Genomic DNA, 19,469 nt, shown 5'->3' with positions numbered 1-19,469 from the left:
TGCCTGTTGAGTGCTCCCCCTCGATTCTTCTTTCCTTTTTTTTGTTTTCATTGCTGTTGATTACAACGTACAAGACAGGTAGTCTGAGGAGAGGACATTAGAACACTCACGGGTCCTTGTCTGTCAATATGCAGTGGACAATCAGGAAAGTCTTAATTCCCATATCTCCACTTCTGACTTGAGGATTATTGTGCAGCTAAAACATTCACATGCTCCTGCAGCATAATAAGGCTCATTAGGAAAATGTCAACATTTGTGGATAGGTCACAATTCTCCTCCGTAACAAATTAACTCTATGTGACCCTCATTTGTAGTTTGGGGGTTTAATGTCTTTTTTTCCCCCAGTGTTTTCTTACGTTGTGTCTATGAAGAGTACGAGAGCAGAGGAGCAATTTAAATAGAAATAACTGGGTCTTGTAAATTAAATGCAGCAAAGAGGGTAGCAGCGAGATGACTATAACAAAGGCAGTAAACTCACAGCTGTCATAATTCAGTCAGATGGGTATTACTGTGTTTTTCTTCTAATTCTACTCTTCTAATTTGAAAAGACACCCTTCTCTCACTTTCGGGTTTCTATGGTACATAGTGATACTCTCAGTTGGCTCTGCAGTCTCCCGCAGAGACCTGTAATCTGTGTTTATATAGAATTTTCTCACACACTCACATAAACGGGGGAACAAATTAGTTTAATGTTCAAACGATTCATAAAGTATATCAGCCATGTTGCTGTCTAATCCCACCTGACTGAATGTAGTCAGCAAAGGTAACACACGCATCTCCTTCTACAGTAAGTCATATGTACCAACAGACATTCACTTACGTGCACATTTATAAAAAATAGACAAGCATAAAGAATCCAGCTGAGCCTTGGAGTGGAGCTGGGGACAGATAAAATGCAAGGCAATGTGATTTCCAGACACAGACACACATGACGTACAGTGGGAGTTGGAGGGAACAGAGTCGATTTTCATTTTTTGGTTTAGTTTATAACGGTGCATATTTTTAAAATCCAACAAACAGTGACCAGACTTGGTCTTTTATCTCATATTAATCACATATTATATGAAATGTTTTTTGTTCTTGTTTTTTACTTATTCTTCACAGGAACATTGGTTTATTGTTGTCACAGTCAGTGCCCACAAATTGTTCAGCATCATGCTCTTAAGAAAGAGAGAGGCAAAGCTATGGCTATACAGTTTGTTCTGACAATTTAAATTCCAAGACCAGCCAAAAACACGAAACATATTCAAAATTCTTTGGTGTGCATCAGTTGCTTATTTCTTTTGTGAATTGTTGTTCAGCCTCTAATTTACATCACCCTATTGGGTTTATTAAATGTTGAACACAGGGAGACTAATTAGTCTTGGCATTTGTTTTTCCCCTCCTGCTTTGAGCGGGAACTTGTGGTTCTGATTTGTAACGCAGAGAAAAGCCTTGTATTGGCAATAAATAAGACATTCCTTTGCTTTCCATTTGTTTTTTTTTAATTTACTAGCCTCTTCTACAAGAAGGAATTATTAAAGTGTTATCCACTGTTAGTCTTGTATTAACGAGTGTTAAGACATATGGCATTAGTGTTTGCTTTCCTGTTATAAGCAGCATCTGAAGAATATGAGAATACCAAACAAAGCAGTTCTCTCTTGCAAAAAAATGCATTCTGCAGTGATACATTGAGATGTTTCCAACTTTGTTTGTTGCTTCTTAAAACATGCCTTCTACTGTTGACAAAAAAAAAAAAAAAAAAAAAATCACATTTTGTGAGCACTGAATATTTCCTATGAGAACGTGTTGCTGATGTATTTTCCCTGGTAGGGCTTGCGTCAACATTATTATTAATATTACCAGGGTCAGGAAGAGAACGTTTCTTTACAGATGGCATAGAGGCACTTTGTAGCCAAAGACTTATAAGTGCAGTTGGTTTTTGGCAAGTACATGGCAAGTTGAGAGACGTTTATTCTACATTAGCATAAGGACTGCAACAAGGGAAAACTGCTAGCCTGGCTTGCAGCAGAAATGTAAAAACAGTTGCTCACTGAAGTCTTGTTGTCAGAGAGATGTTGCCAGGCTCAATACCATTGATCAATGTCAAGTATGTCTTCGGTAGGACGGGTCCTTCCATGTCTGGTCCCTAACAGGCGAGGGGATTCAGATAACACATGACAGTGCAACCACGCCGAGCTTTATTGACACTTACTGCTGTGTTATGTTCTGGAAATACTGTGCATCCCTGAATAGGTCCAATACTTGTATGTGGGCATATGATTGTAGGTATTTTAAGGATGCCGCTGAAATTCTGGGATTGAAGGACTTGGTTCTAGACCTGGTTCTAAGGATTCTAGACACTGGAACAGTCCTTCCTCAGGATTTGATGATGTAGCATCTTAGATCTGCAGCCTGCGAAAGAGGCACGTTTGAAATTGAGAAGGACCCATTGTGTATGTTCAGAGACCAAAACTAAAAGCTGAACTTGCTCACCATATCTGGCAACACACACTACAGCTGGAGATGCTGCACAGAAGTACTGGGGCACATACATTTTGTGTAACCAAGATACAGTTATAGCATGTAATTCCACCGAAAACCAAACTGTTGTTTTTCTGTTTGTGTGCAGAAAAGCAAAAGATAAAACTACAGATATTTTACCTTAATTGCTGAGCTTTATGGTTGTCAGAAGGCATATTTTTTAACCTTGACAGAGCCAGGCCGATTGTTTTCCCCAGTGATTTTTGCTTCCGACAGACAGAATTCATTGTTAACTTGAAGGAGGTTGCAATAGATTATATGCATCGTACAAAATCAAAGCAAAATTCTACTTGCTATTATAGTACAGCCATCTATATGCGTAAGGCCTAATTAGACAGCTCCTAGTCTTATTTTAGTATTGCCATGGAAACAGCTTTTAAAGAAAAGAGGAAGAGGAGCATATGTCACTTTATTATCCTGAATTGTAGAAGATATTTTGTGTTACATTTGCACATATTTGATTCATTAAATCCAAATCAGAGCTTATGTAGTTGAATATAAAGAAGACGTTCTGTTTGTGTGGATCAACAACAACAAAAAAAAAACACGAAACCTAAATATCCAGAATTATAAAGGGAATATTGGTAAACATTTATTTAGAGTTGCTGTCAATAAGAATATAGGGTGGGAGCACTTGAATCTCACTTGAGTGTAGAGCTTGTCACAATAAAGGCACACAATCAGGATAATTGTCATTTAAAGCAGAACTTTGCTATGACTCATGATGGAAGCCTTTGCTCTTAGGTGCTATTATTTTGTCATGATGGGGACAACAGTGACACCACAAAATGGCGACAAATAAGACTTATGTCTCGCCTTAAATAATATATTTGGCTCTCTGAAAGGAAATTAGGCAGCCCGAGAGAGACTCGAGGAAATTGGATGAAAAGCATTGCGCAACTACATTTGAATTTATTTTGTTGTTGTCGATATTGCAGACTGTCATCATAAAACATTAGCTGTGTTTGTCAGCTGACAGAAAACATATCCTAGACTGAGAATTTACAGCTTCGTGCACTTCCCTCCTCCATGTTTTCTCTTCAAAGCTCACTGCAGAAAACCTACATTTAACAATGTGTGTTTGGTGCCACATATTGACAGCAGTATCATCACATCGTCGTACCGCCAACTGTGATACATATTGCCAACTTATACATTATCATTCACTTACTATAGGCTGCGAGTATCAATTGTATTTTGAAAATCCCACGTGAGATTCTTCATGTTGCTTCTCATGGCTGCAGGGTCAGCTAAAGTATAATGAGGCATCAGTTTCTTGAACAAACACAGTTATAACATAATTATGTGGCAATTGAAATTCTGGTCCTTTATCATCGGGGCTTTAGTATAAATAGTGCAAAATTATCATGTCCTTAAGTAATGAACAGAATAGATAAACATGATTATGTCCTCCAAATAATAATTCCCTTTGGGTGCGTAATTTGCATTTTTTAACATGGATTTGTTGACTTGCGTTTATAAAAGAAAAGATCAGATCTAGTCAACCAGTGGTTGCTTTTGGGATCAGTTGTCACCTGTGGCATTCAGGCTTTTTATTCAGTTGTCATTGAGTTACTTTAAAACATGTCGATCCTTAAATAAGAGGTGAGGAAAATCCTGTATCGCTTGCATAACAATGTTAACTCAAGAGAGTGACATGTCTAAGATTCCCTGGGGCAGTAAGTCTTGGTAGTGGACTTTAAAAACTCACAGCAGGGATTTTGTGCTAAAAAGTGAGAATGTTCTACTTTATTAGAATATTGCTTTAAGGCTTTAATACAGGATAAAAATACAGGGTGAAATCTTGGGCAATGTGGTTTGGCAATTTTCTCTGAAATAGGAAAATGTAATGTGACACATGGGACCAATGTTAAATAGATCTCTTCAAGCAACAAAAAGTTGTGATAGTAATTAGCGCAAGTGTTCTGATAACTCCCTTTGGTTTCTCCCCCACATGAAGCTAGTGTGGTGCCTTTTTTATGGGTTAACATCGCCGATGCCAGAGCAATGGATGAGCAGACAGGACCAGAAGGTAATACGTCAGAGAGAATAAAATAAGCGAGAGTAAAGTCAACATGAATACAAAAGAGGTAGACGGCACAGATTTCTTGCAAAACAAGGGCAGATTCAGAGTTCAGAATGCGAAGGAAGCAGAAAGGACAGTTAGGTTAATCAGAAAGTTACTCCTGCCATATTATATTACTTTTATATTCTCTCCCTTTCTGTGTCTGAAGAGCTCCATTCACCATTAGACTCACTGCCTGGAGCTTGGCTTGTGCTCACTCTTTAGTCACAGATGCACTTTATGTCGGAGATGAGTTTAATGGCGGCATTAAACATCCGTTGCCTCAGGTGCTGAATGTAGATGAGTACACTGTGTCTGCCCGGTGGAAAGAAGGAGTGACAAATGAGGGTGATCGTTCTCTCTTAGCTCTGGTATACTGTTGTACTTCACTTGTGCAACCGTTAAAGCACACACATGATACACTGATGTACACACACATGTACAGTCATAGTTACACGTGTATTGTATTGTCCCTGTATGTTCCTTGTTGTCAGTAAAATTTGAATAAGGGAGAAGTTGGCAAAGGGAACTTGCTGTGTTTCACTGTTAAAGTGTCCTTTACTATTATTATTCCTAAAACAATGCAATCTTTATTTTGCTGATTGACAAGTGTGCAGCCCACCACTCACTGCTGCTAAAGATAATGTACTCGAATCCCACATCACTTATTTGACTAGCAGTCATTATTTGTCACGTCACACACTAATTGAACATTATGCAAACCAGACATCTAAGGGTTTATATAGGAATTTCTTACATAGGCTCTGTGTATTGATTACTCTTCGTGTGGATGTACATACTTATATTGTGCGTGTGCAGGTATGCGCCAGTGCTGGGAGCCAACAACCCGGTAATAAAACACAGTGTGAGTAGTAAAATAAGGAAAGTCATAAAAAAGCGGATAATTGGCTTTTCTCTGGTTGGTGAAATGGATCACTTCTAAAACTGCTGTTGAGAACTGGCCTCTGAGAGGAGGAAGGGCGAGTCGGGAAGGATGGAGATGTGAGCAGAATTGAGAGAAAGACAAAAGGTGAAAGGAGTTGGAAACAGGAAAGGAGAGAAAGTGAGCGGGAGAATATCCATGAAAATGAAAGAAAAAGGAAAGAACAGAAGGAGCAAAGGAAAATGAGTACACAGAAAAAAAAAAGGGTGATTTACTCTTCTCCTGTTTACTTTTATTTCCTCCGTGTAATTAGTCTGAAAAGACTGTCGAGAGAAAATCTCAGAGAGAATGTTTAATTGCAATTTAATCCCTGTATTCAGTTGTAATTATCGCCACATTGACGTTCTCATGCAGTACCAGTTTCATCCGCTAGCTCGCGTAATCATACATCTTTATCAATTCAAATTAGGACTTTGTCCACATGTGTAATCTTCTAATTGACTACTATCACAGAACCCTATTCCCTGCACTCACAAACAAACACATAACCTGTTCAGAGGTGCAGTGTGTGTGTGTGTGTGTGTGTGTGTGTGTGTGTGTGTGTGTGTGTGTGTGTGTGTGTGTCTCGGTGTGTGACTGTGAGAGAGAGAGAGAGCTGTTAAAAAAAAAGAGAAATAGAGTGAGAGTGTCGGGCTATCGGCTCATGACAGTGAAAAGACAGATGACCCTGAGTAGAGGAATGGCCTCCCTGCCTGTATAACATCTATCATCACTGAACAGACTTGTCTGCAACTGTGCTGTGTGCTTCTTTGAGTGTGTGTGTGTGTGTGTGTGTTGGGGGGGAGGGAGGTAGGGGGGGCAGTTGTAATTACCTGCACATCATGAGACTAACGCTTAGCTGGAAAATGACTCTGTCTACCCTGTATCTGCAGTCAAAAATATATACTCTGACATACTTATGAACGTGTGAGCACACAGAGTCGTGTTTCCATGGACATTGCATTGATTTGCATTTATTTCCTGGAGACTTAGTATTGCTTCGTTCGGTCAGCTGGGAAGTGGTAAAGTTCCCATTTCCCAGTTAAAAGCGTTAATGTGATCAGTCACCAGTGCTCTGTTTGTGTGTTGCAGCAAAGTAACGTGAGAAAAGCAAAGCGGCAGCAGGTCAAATGCTTTCTAATCTACTGGCATGATTTCTGTTACAGTAACAATAAGTAGGGAGTCAGAAGGCTGACGTTACATTAGACACACAAAATCTACCTCTAAGACAATTTTATGAAAGTAATTGCAAAGAATCGTTTAATGTGACAACACCCAGCTCAAATTAATATGAGCTATTTTTGTGCTGAGCAAGTATATCTCTTCCTATCACTACAAATGTTGTTAACCTAATCTTAACATCAACCTATAACCAAGTGTTCAACCTAAAACTTTCTTTTTGTTTTCAAAAGGGAGACGAGTCCCACAGTGTGACTGTTTAAACAGATTTATGTCCCCACACTATAAGTAATGCATGTAAAATCATACACAAGCAGCTTGGCAGTCTTTGCCAGTGCTACTGTCATTGATGCAAAACCATTTAATTCAAAGTCTTCTTCCTTCCATACTGAAACTAGGGTTAAACAGATATCCTGTTCATTTTATTCTGATAAAATTCTTGAAGGGAGGTTTCAAAATATGAAACCGTTGATGGTGCTAATATTTGTGGTAGGAAATGGCCCATCACCAGTACCGTGCTTCTAAAATATAGAAATATACATCAAAAGTTATTATTTGCCTTTGCAGACTTGGGTGCAAATATACAGTGACTGTTATAACAAGCACATAATATATAAATTCAAATGTAAAACAGTAATTCAAATACTAAAACACACATTTATCAAGGTGAATTTTTCTGGGCCCTAAAACCACCTAGTAAAGTTTAGATTACAATTATGTTTAAATACTTCGCGAGTAAAACCTGACCTCGGGGGACAAAACGAAACAAGATTGTTGTCAAAGTCAAAATATTTTACTTTACAGGGATAAAATGTGATTACAAATTGTAGTTGCAGATGGTTGTACTTCGTTAGAATAAAAAAACAAATGAAACCATCACAGAATGTAATTTCTATCACCACAGACCGCATGACAGGATGAAGGTTCCAGAAACAAGTGCTATTACCATTTTTCCGCAACACATTTCCAGGCCTCAGCTGCTCAGTTTAACCAGAGCTGTTCAACTTCTAGTCCCCTGAAAGAGTAAATGCCTTGCATAAGGACACCTCTATGACTGTTGTTTTGGGTGAGGGAAGTGCCATTTGAATCCTTCTCCCACTCACTTTCCTGTCGCTCTGTGGATTTGATGTGCACCACAGAGGTAAGAGAAGAATCCAAACCTGGAACCCTGGTGAACGTTAGAGAAAGGGCAAGAGTGTCAGGCTCAGAGAAACATAAAGATGTCAAAAAACAAAAACAGAACACAAAACAACCTTTTGAAGGAAAAAAAACAACCCAACCTTTGTTTTGGCACTGCGCTGTGCATTTGACACGGCGCTTAGAGTGAAGAATGCATGATTGATCATTTGTCATTTATTTACGCTCAATTCATCCCGCCTGGATTTCAGAGTGGGGCAACAGAGAAATAAATGGAGAAAGTTCCCTATCCAGAGACGGCAGGCAGAAACAAAACGCTACAGATAAAACGGTTTCAGAGGGGGAGCAGCACCCGTGGCTACTTGACAGACCGCATTCACCTGTCCTCAAAGGACAGCAGGCTTCCTCAACATTTGTTTGAGGCGCTCAGCAGAATCCCGAGGGGGACACCTGAGGCTGTGATACTGCATCAGTTTAGTGTCGTAGGCTGTCAGAGTGATGGGGGGGGGGGGGGGTTGGAGAGGGTAGAGGTGGAAGACGAGGGCCCAGGCGAAGGGTGGATAATAATAGAAGGGCAGGTGAACAAAAGAACAGTTAGAGTGAGGGTTGCATGTTAAGAGTGGTTAAGGTTTGAAGATTGATGAATAGAAAAAGGAGTTAAAAGGGGAGGTGTGTGTGGGGGTGGGGGGGGCGGGTAGATGGATAAAGGGGTGAGAGAAGAGGGTGAATGAATGAATTTGCAGTCTGAGTTAATCGTCCGTGCCACTGTTTACTTGGTGCTTTTTCTGGGGAAGTGGGACAAAAAGGCATCTAATTTCCTCTCACCTCCCTCTAAATGGCTATCGGTCAAAGAGAACACGGTCTCTTGATGATGAAGAGCTCCTCGTTTCTGCGTCTACGTCTGCCTCTTTACCGCCATCACTCCCCTCTCCTCCTTTTCTTGTTATGCAGACTGTGAACTCGGAGGCTGTCTGTGGTTCTCAGACAGCAAGGTGGTATTTCTCAGCTCACCTTTTGAAAATGTCACAAAGGAGGTGGAATACGCAATCCCCCTTTATGCACTTCTGTCAAAATATCATATCGCCGGCAGAGAAATGTTAATGCAGGAATTTAGCGTATTGATTTGATTCATCTGTAGGTTTGTTTTAGTTGTTTTTTTTCCAATATCTTGGTGGCAACCACCTGAAATAGCAGAACTTCCAATAACCATGAATTTGTTCCTATTGTTTGCTGTCTCTCAATTAGGGAAATTTCTATTATTATGGCATGAATATGAATAAATATGGTAATTTGCGATTTTGCTATATAGTGCGAACAATTTAAATAAGCATATCTTTATTTACGTTACATAACATTTATAACATTATTTGATCACTTTGGTGAAGTTGATAATTAGCAATTGCTTTAATTAGCAAGATAACAAGCTATGTTTGCATTTGCCCGGTCTGTACTTGGGTTTCTATCATGTGACTGTGTTTCTGGAGTGCTCTGTTAGATAACTTGGTTTCGCAACCGATTTATAATTACAGTGGTAAAACTGAAAGATGAATTCGATCACTGTGCTTGTGGGAAAGAAACACGTCGATATAATCCAGTCATTGTATAGTACAGGTGATTGTTGACAGTCTTACTCCTTCAGAGGCTAACGATTCAGCAGGCTTTTGTTGTGTCACCAGTTGACATTTGAAAAATCTCGAATGACCAGGTGAGGGTCATCTCAGCATTTATATTAATTGAAAATCTGACTGTAATTGCTTTTTTGTTGTTGTCAATAGGTAAAGGACTCATTCCATGTTTAGGGTTATACACCAGCCGTTATGGAACGGAGGTTGTGGTTATTTTCACTTTGTTAATTATGCTTTTGAATTCCCATTGTCACACTGTCCTCCAATCACTGTCCTCATTCAATTTTCTACATTTTAGTTCTTAGCGAACCGAACATCTGAGCACACTCAGTATCATTTTAGAGTGCATTAGTTGTACCCATGAACATTGCAAATGTTCTAGTGTGTTTCAAGTGTTTTTTTTTAATTTTTTTATAATTACTGCTGTGTGAGGAGGGTTACGTGTACCAATGAACATAATGCTCATTCTTAAATGAGAATGTAGAACATGAAAAATGGCTTTTTTTTAAAATTCATCTGTTATCACTGAATTATAAACCACAACACCATCTGCAGAGCCATCAATCATTTACACTCAAAATTGTGCAAAACTATCATAAAATAAGCTGTTGTGTCTGTATTCCTAATGCATTTCACATTTTTGATGTATGTTTTGTATACCGTCAAATCAACAAAAGATGAGGGATTTTGTCACCGAGCGACTTTGTAAACTTCCGTTTTGAATCCTCGATTTCTGTATTTTGGCTGTCGCCGTCTTGCTATTTTGGAGGCAGAAGTGACCATATTTGGAGGATTATGACCTGTCTGACTCGATCCCTGCGGACACTGGCCTCACTTTTCACAGTCAGAAGCTACGTTCACTTTAAGATGAAATTCTATAGCGTTCACATTGAGCAACCCTGTTGAAAGTTCCTTCCAAAACCTGTCCTCTGCTGTACAAAATGCATTAGATGTTTAGGGTCAGACAAAGCACTGTGGCCATACTCCGGAGACAAAAACATTCGGCTCCAAAGGCCTGTTTACTGTTTAATGGACTGAGTTCCCAAATGGGACAGTTAATTAAAACAGTGCTTTGGTTGTTGTTTGTGTTAATGTGTGTCTGAGTTCAACCCTGTGCCACCACAGAAGTGTCACAGCTGTGTGGAGGGTTTCATTGTTTTGAAAGCTTGTTAATAATCAGGCTTTAAAGAGTGACTGATGAACTGGTCTTTTTTGGAGAGTTTTCACCCACACGCCTACAGTCACGCAATCAGGTGCATGCACAAACATTACACGGGGTTTAAAACTAAACTTCAAAATACAACAATGCAAAACACAAATCCCTTGACAATGAAGTATCCTGTAGAGTTGAAAATAATGGTAAGATGCAGGATTAGAGCATGGACTTTGTTTGTTTGTGTGGGAGTATGTATTTACCTGGAAGTGTTGGTTTTAAATCATCTTAAAACAGATTTGTTATAGAAATGAGTGGCCATCAACATGGATTCCTTAGTGGTCCTGTAGAGCAGCTGCTCTGTGTCGGTACTGTTGCAGGTCTTGGTTTCCTTTGTAACCTTTGTCGCCCTGTCTAATTTCCCCATGTGTAGAAATCTCTCTTCTTTCTCTTTAATTCTCTTTTTGTCTCATGTCTCCCTCTTCTGTATTATTTAAAGTGACTTAGTGTATAATTTAGTGTCATGCATTTCACTGAGCAACTTTTTGATTCTGCGAGTGGGAGGTGCTCATGCTGAAAGTTTCAAAATCTCCACACAAGAAAACAAAAACAAAAAATCGCAACAACAGATGTGTGTATCGCTGCTGCTTTCTGTGTTATGCAGACTGATTTCTATTGCTCTGTAGATAGTTTAGTGTGTTCCAGCTACTGTAACTGCCACACAGTATTGTTCCGCATACTGCCAAAAGTTTTTGTTCAGACCATGTTTGTCCATTGTCGTTGGTCACGCATGGTATCACAGAGAATTCTGGGAATTACTGAAATATTCAGAAGCAGCTGGTATCTTCACATTACTGCGTAATGTATCATCTACACTGTCAGCGCCTACAAAAGGCAACAATGAGTTCCCACTGGTGGACAGCGGCGGGGAGCAGTGAAGGCACGTCAGTGATGGAGTTTTCACGCTGACTCGTCCTGACATTAACATTAACTCTCTCCTTTACCTTCACTCGACCTCTCTTCCAGGGAACCCATCCGTCCGACCAGCCTGCTGCCTGCCGACTGGAGCGCAGGGCTGGGATTAGGGAGAGAAGACGACCCCTTACCGCCGGGCCTGGAGACCCTTCCACTCCGACTAATGCAGCAGGACTGCACCGCTGTCAAAACCCTGCTTTTAAGACTGAGACGGACACTGCAGGAGGTATGAAAATGCACACCGCCACAAGCGCACAGACTCCTCTTGGCTGGAGCTTCGATACAAATGAAGGGATTCAAAATGAAGATTGAACGTTATTGTATTTTGTGACTCTCGTGCATTTGACTGTCACGGAGCACAAAAGTTAGACCAGACTAACAGCCTTTCTCTTATCAAGTTATAAATGAATCAAATTGTTTTAAACCAGTAAGGGCAAGGGGTTAGCAAATAATACAAAGCAATTTCATCTGGAGTCACCGTGCACAGTGCTCCTGCCATACATTTTTTACTTCCTTTTTTAATCAGCTCTATTTCAGTTCTGTGAAATCTTGTCAAAGTGATTGCTTTTCCGCCTTCTAAAAGGTCTCTTTAATCACTTTGTTTTGTTAATTTAATCAGATTCTGCATTTGGACGAGGAAACTAGGAGGCTTATTTGAATATCTGCCATCATATTCTTTATATGTACACAAACACACCCACAGTGCACACATTGATCCTACTGTTTTAGACTACAACTCTGCTCTTTAAATGCTTTAACCTGCTTCGATTTTTTTTGGGAACCCAGTAAAATTACATCCACACAGATGTAATTAGCTGTAATGGTCACTTAGTAAAGCACTGATACATTGCAATTGCTTCCCCAGGTTTAACTGTGTCAACCAGGGAGCCACATTGACTGCAACCCTGTGCTGTTATTTAATTGTTTTAGCTGCCAGACTGCTCTACACCCAAATTTAGATGAATGAAGTAACATTTCTGCTTTTAGACATTTACATGTTATGTTTTATTAAAATTTTATTGAAGAGGAGGGAATCTGTTATTATTGAGATTATCCTGCTTTTTGGCGGTAAATTGCAACATGCATGACTTAGAATTATGACAGAGAAGATAAACAATGTAATCAACCCTGAATGTACATTGCAATTTTAGTTTTACATTATAGCCCAAAGAAGACCAAAAGGATGATTCAATTTTACTAGACAATGGCAGAGGCCTGAACAACTGCTTTTAAAGGGTTTATATCGGAGTGCTGTTTATGATGTTTTGTGCATAATGCATATGCCTTATTTTTTTATGAAAGTGCTAATATTTTCACTATTACTCCTTGTTACCGTGTTGAAAAATGTATAAAACATTTACATACCAAGATGGATGTTAGCAATATCATAAGTTCAGGAAGTTGAGCTGAAAGCACATCTGTAAGCTTTGTCTGGCTGCTGCTTTTTGTCATCTGCTTAGGGGACTGACCCTCACCAAATATAGAAATATTATACAGCCTCATACTCACACATACACAAAAAGACATATAAAAGGGTGACCAGACCTTCCCTAACACCCCACCATTAGTTTCTCTAAACTAAGACCAAAGCTAGCTGTGAATTACAGACCCCACAGGCGTATGTATGGCTTTCTCCAGATCTTTTCACTGTTTTTCTCCCAGGACCACTGTGAGAGAGACATGGAAATGATGAAATAATCATTTGTAGAGAGAGACATAAACTAAAGTGGTGATAGAGAAACTAAAGGGAGAGCGAGAGAGACGGTACACACGAGCAGAACATTAATATATCAAAGAGGAGAAACTTTGCCCTCTTTGCTTGCTCTATTGGTAGGTAGGTAGGTAGGTAGGTAGGTATATACTTTATTAATCCCCGAGGGGAAATTTTTTGTGTCATTAACTTGCAAATCGTGTTACTTTCCATCAGCAGATATCATTTTTTTCTGCAACAAGGGAAGGGTGATTTCGCATGCATTTTTTTCCCTTGCGTTTCATTTGCTTGACCTTCTGTTGTTGAGCCTCCCTCTTCTGTTCTTTTACTTTATACATCCGCTAACTTCCCTTCTATTCCATTCCATTATTTCCTAGTTTTTTTGACATCATTTCTATTTCTAGAATCAAATACGTTATCAAATATTGGAAAGATTTTGGAACCTTGGAAAGACTATTAGATATTGTATCTCTGTTCATTTTAGATTTTGCTCAGATTCTTTAAATTTAGTGAACCAATGGGCTGCAATTTCGGTAGAAATATCACATTACTCAGCACCAACATGTTCTAAGCTACGGTGAGGACTATCCATTTGCCTTGACTTTGATGAAAGCGTTGTTGCTAATAAAGACAGAAAATATTATTATTATTTTTTTTTTGTGTCCTTAATGCAAATGCTAAGTCTGGTTACATCAACCAGTTTTATACACAAAGCTGTGACATATTGGAGTCTATTGGTTCTTAAGAAATAATTAAAAGTAACATGTCAGTCACTCAATTGAAGCAGTCATGTTGGCTTCACAAATCACAGAAGCATGCTTGTCATTGTACAGACGAGTATGACCACAAGCCAGATAATAGGTCCCATCTTTTAATTTCCTGTCTTTATTGTGCATAGTATTTGTCAAATTAGCATTTTTAGCCTTCCACGGAGACTCCATCTTCTCTCAAACTATTTCTCTTTCAGCAGTTTATCCTGGTAGTTGCACGGGAGAGCATTTCTAAAATGACCCATCTCCATGTGCATTCATGTTTCTGAATACAACCTTTCCTGTTTGTCAATGTGAGCCATGGATTCTAGCAAAACTGTGAGGTCCCATTTGTGACAACCTATATTGTACTATATCCACACACATACCGGCTCAGGTCCGATGGACTCTCACCCCTCAGACAGCAGCTTATTCTTGTTGCGTCCACCAAATCATTTGAGCAGCGCTGCGTTTTATTGGTGGATAATATGTGTGTGAGATGTGTAACTGATTACATTCCAGGTTGTGACGTTCACTTCTGTGGCTATAGTTAAACCAGCTTTTGGAAAGAAGCAGAATTGTGTAACAAAGGTGTGAGCTCATGCGCTAACCGTCAACATCTGTTAAAGTTTTGGTTTACTCCTACAACTGAATTCTGTGTGTGACTGTACAGGAAGATGTGGAACAGAGAACAGATATGAATAAAAAAAAAATAACTTAAGGCAAGTAGAGTATTTTCAATTCAAAATCCCTTTGTGTTTGCCTAAGAACTCACGAAATCGCAGGACAGCATTTTAAAATGGTGCTGCTGGCCTATTAAAAGCTAAATGTCAATGACAGAGAGTGGGAATGAATGCCCCTTGAGTTATTTGATTTGGTTTTCATTTCTTGATCTCACTGGTATGTGAATGTGAAATAAAGGGGTGCATCAAACTACAAAACCTGCTTTACTTTCTCAGGCCATTCCTCATCTGTAGGCTTTCAGTTTCAGTGTAGTGCAAGTCATTAAATCCGTGGCTCCCTGGCAGCCAGTTCTTAAATCTGAAAGTATTTTTTCTGAACCACTCCTAATTGTGGGGACAGTTGTGTGTTTGGGCCTGTGGGATAAGGGTGACCTTAAAGAGAATGTATTCAAGAGACAGAGTCTGGGTGTCAGTGAGTGCGTGCCTGTCTCTCTACATAGGGAAAGGCATTGATCACCGATGACACATTGAGGGCCTCACGCCATAGCACACCTATAATTCTGATAGGGAGGTATGCTTCCTTAAAAGGTCAGCCAAACCAATAAACCACCAAGTTTATGCTGTGCAAAGATTTGGGCTCAAACGCTTCAGAAGTACCTGAAGTAGACCAAAAATCTACACATTAGACTTTTGTCTAAAAAAGCACATTTATAATGCATCATGGTTGTATCTGATCATCTCTCCCAAACAACAGAGGGTTTGGTTTGTATGTACATCTGCAAAAGGGCAGCGTATGGTGAGAAACCGACAGTACTGGAAATCCGGATGTGTAGAACATCTTTTCTCATCTTTCTCATGTCCCTTGTCATATCTTCCTGGTGTGTGTGCTGCCATGTCCTCACTATGCAGCATTGCATCAATATCAGCAGTCCTGGTTGAAGACATGACTCTCCTCTCCTGCTCTCCCACCTGTCCAATCATAACCCTTCACAGGCGACATTTAGACCAATTCAGGCCAGCATCTGCTCCTCTTCAAGGACCATGTTTCTGTGTCTGTATGCATCCTTTGTCACATTAATGTATGTATTTATTCAGCTTCCTGTGTGTGTGTGTGTGTGTGTGTGTGTGTGTGTGTGTGTGTGTGTGTGTGTGTGTGTGTGTGTCTGTGTGTGTGTGTGTGTGTGTGTGTGTGTGTGTGTGTGTGTGTGTGCGCGTGCGTGCGTGCGTGCGTGTGTGTGTGTGTGTGTGTGTGTGTTTTGGTACGCCCTCTAGCTGCCCCTGCTCTCTGCCCACTAGACACCTGTATCAAGGATTAGTGCCAAAAATGTGTCTGATCACAGCTGATGTTAGAAAACACAGATTATGGAACAAATCAGGTGAAAAAAAATACAACATGAACCTTTGTCAGTTGTCTTGATACAGCCACCTCACCTACATCTACATTTTTGTGAACCAAAGGTGGTTCAAACCTTTAGATTAATTGAATAGATGGAATATTGCCTGACAGATATTCAGTGAAAAATACTACAAAGATTTAAGATTCTGCAGTGTAAATGAGCACCTGTCTTCATAGAACCAGTTTATTACGCCTGCTTCTTTTTCGTTATTCAGTAGCCAGACTTCTATGTGTAGTGTTTTTCCAATACTGCTTACAATAAAACAAGGTTGCAAGAATTGAAAGCTAAAACAAAACTTGCAGAGGCTTTAATTTAGTCACAGAATTAAGTATTGACTAAGACCTGTCCTGTTAAAGTCACACTGCGCACATCACTAGTTTATCATCAGCACAGTCTATATCACACTCCTCATCTTGATATCATTCATATATTTATGCTTTTGTCTTTTGCAGAGCACAGAGACAAGTCCTTTCAGCAGCCTCCAGTCTCTACCCATCAGCCCTTGCAGTGAAAAGTCCCTTCCATTTAAGGTAACCTAAAGCAGACCATTTTATGCTGTTGTTTGTTTATGCATCCGCACAATACTAAATTTGTTTGTGTTCACGTTCAGCGTGAGCGGGCATTAATAAAAGCCACAGGTTCTGTTGTGCAGAAGTACCTTTTATAGTGTGACTCAGCATAATGAAAAACATTAATAACAAAGGCACTGTCTGGCCAGCTTAAAATGTTGATGGAAAACAGAGTTCGTGCCATAATTTTATACATACAGAGTTTTTGTGTTGAGCTCAGTTGTTGTGCCTTTTGGTAGCTACAGATTAAACTATACACGTACAAAACCCTCAACTACACTGAGCTTGCGAGATTAATTAAAAGAACACAGCAGTCAATCTGTGATCAAAACTGTGAAACCGAGTCTTCCTTTGATCCATGTGTCTCTTTCAGTTTTACGCTTATCAGAACAATTAACAGCCTTTTTTCCACACCAGCTTCTAATGAATCATAAAGAGATCAAATAGGTGGAAACAGAGCAGAGGGGCAAAGCAGGTCGGGTGAAAGAGACGGTAATATAATACAGATGAGAGTAGCAAAGAGAGTGATGAAAAGCAGGAGAGGTGGGGAGAAAAGGGAATGAGAGAGGGGCCAAGTGCTTTGCTTGCCTTGACGGGCTCCAGACCTCCTCTGTCAACCTAGTCCATCAGAGGTTGGATGAGATTTATTCATCTCTGCAGGGAGCATTTGTGTGAGTGCTTAAATGCATGAGTGTGTGATCTTAGTTTACCAAGGGACGGCTTTTGTCAGGTTTTTCCCTGGGACTTGTTAGGTCGCAGCAGAGTTCTTGTTAGACTGTTAGAGGGGAGCAGAACAGTCAAGTCCTCAACTCGGTGGTGCTCGTCTGTGGTCGTGTTTGCTGAGCTGCATTGTATTGTAGTCTGGGAAAGGAAAAAAAAAAAAAAGGAAAACTACTGACAGAGTGCCAACAAATATGGAGCATGGCTGTTTACTGAATGTACTGCTATACAAAGTGTGTGTGACTGCACCTATATCGGTGTACCTGTGTGTATTTTGAGACAGGGCTGCACGCAGATTTTATGTTGGTAGAGTCGTCACAGTGCATTTATTTGTGTGTGTGTGTGTGGATGAGAGAGACAGTGTGGGTGTTTGTGTGAATAACTGCCCTCTTTATTGACCTACATGGAGTGTCGGTGGCAGCTGGATGATAAGGAAAAATTAAGAATGCAGGATGGGACACAGTGTGAAGACAGCAGCTCGGGCTCAAACTCTCTCATGAAGAAATGTACAGATGGACAGACAGGGAAGGTGGACAGTTTGAGAAGTGGGATCAGAGGGCGTGGTCGGTTCAATTAAACTGTCCAAATCACAGATGTAGACTTACTGTATATGAAGAATTCACTATAAACACTTCACCTGGAAGCAATAGATAATTATAGAAAAATAATTTGCAATTAATAATCTAAAAGTTTGTATTTCTTAAAAGTTTTTTTAGGGCATCCCTGCCCTGTGGTAAAGCGACAGACAGAAAGCAGCGCAAGTGAAAGGGTGCAGTATGCCACAAATGTTGCCGGCCCAAATTGAAAAGTGGACATAGCTGTCATGTGGCATACACTGTAACTATTTGGCCTGAAGGGCGCTCAATCCTAAAAGCTGAAATTTGCCTGTCAGCTTTACAGTGTTGTTTGTATGTACTACAGATTGAGGGTTTTTGTGTCGCGAGGTGTTGCTGACAGACATAACGTGGGTTAAAATAAGCATCACGGTTCATTCATACGCAACACATATGACCTCCATTCAAAGAGATATTCTAAAAGTAAGGCTTCAACTAGCTTCAATTAGCTGCATCCAAGTGTTGAGAAAATCCAGGCAAAATTCTTGCAAAACAGTAATTAAAAGCCAATTTGGAGGTTTGATTTTTATTGGACATTTGCAAGAAAACAGCTTTTTATTTTTTTTTCTGATTAGAGATGGAGCTTTCATCATACACATCCTGACCAGGAGAGGGCTGTGGTTTCTCAAAGGGAGAGAGATGGAGGGAGGGGCAGCAACACGGAGATTGAAATAGTTAAAGAGGAGGGAGAAAGCAGCAAGAGTCAGAGGAATTGAGGTTAGGCAGGAGATGGAAACAGGTAGAGGAATAAGAGACGCGTGTGTCTATATATAGGGAAGAGAATGAGTAAGACAGTGGGATGTAAAGGCTAACCTTTTGACAGCGCTGGAGGCATGGAAAACAACATAAAGATGGAGAGGGCATATTGGATGTGTAGAAGCTGAATATGAGGAAAAATGCGCGACACTGAGAATAGGACACTGTTGCTCGACTGCAAGATAGATTGAGGAGAGACGGGATAAGTGAGGTTGTTGGGGAAAGTGCCGGAGCTACAGTTGAGTCGTATACGTTCGGTTTGATGACATCGACTTAGACACGTAAAAGAGGAGAAAATGAATACAGCGCGAGAGATGGAGGTGAGGGAGCGCAAAAATGAGGGACTAGTTTGAGGAAGAGGGCGGTAGAGAAAGACAGCAGGGAGGTGGAAGAAGAAAGCGAGGGAATGAGGGAGGGGCGAGAAGAAGAGAATTTGTCCTGGCACTCCAGAAAACGACTCTGCGGGTGTAAAAATAATCTACGGTAGCCACCTGAGAGGCTGCAGTGTCACAGTGCGCCCTAGTTTAATTTAGACCCAATGCATATGACACGATTTTCTTTTTACCAGATTTTGTCCCAGTTAAAGTGTTATACTGTATTTTAGAAGAAAGTTAAAAAAAAAAATAACACTAGATTTGCTGCCAGAGGTGTCTTCCAGGCACCAGCGTGTTCATAAAAAGAAAAAAAAAAA

The 19,469-nt window shown here is 40.1% G+C and overlaps 1 protein-coding gene across 1 annotated transcript in view; it reads left to right on the top strand.

Annotated features, from left to right (window-relative positions):
* ccser1 (coiled-coil serine-rich protein 1) overlaps positions 1 to 19,469 on the top strand; it is a 118,048-nt gene that overhangs the window by 27,374 nt on the left and 71,205 nt on the right. The window contains exons 7-8 of the mRNA XM_069138807.1: positions 11,631 to 11,805; positions 16,572 to 16,649. Of these exons, the coding sequence (XP_068994908.1) occupies positions 11,631 to 11,805; positions 16,572 to 16,649 (253 nt within the window). The remainder of the gene's footprint in view (positions 1 to 11,630; positions 11,806 to 16,571; positions 16,650 to 19,469) is intronic.

Source organism: Embiotoca jacksoni, unplaced genomic scaffold (genome assembly GCF_022577435.1).
Source record: "Embiotoca jacksoni isolate LCO1_2020_lvr unplaced genomic scaffold, fEmbJac1.0.p SCAF_8, whole genome shotgun sequence".
NCBI classification, from domain to species: domain Eukaryota; kingdom Metazoa; phylum Chordata; class Actinopteri; family Embiotocidae; genus Embiotoca; species Embiotoca jacksoni.
This window is presented reverse-complemented; position numbering and strand designations above follow the sequence as displayed.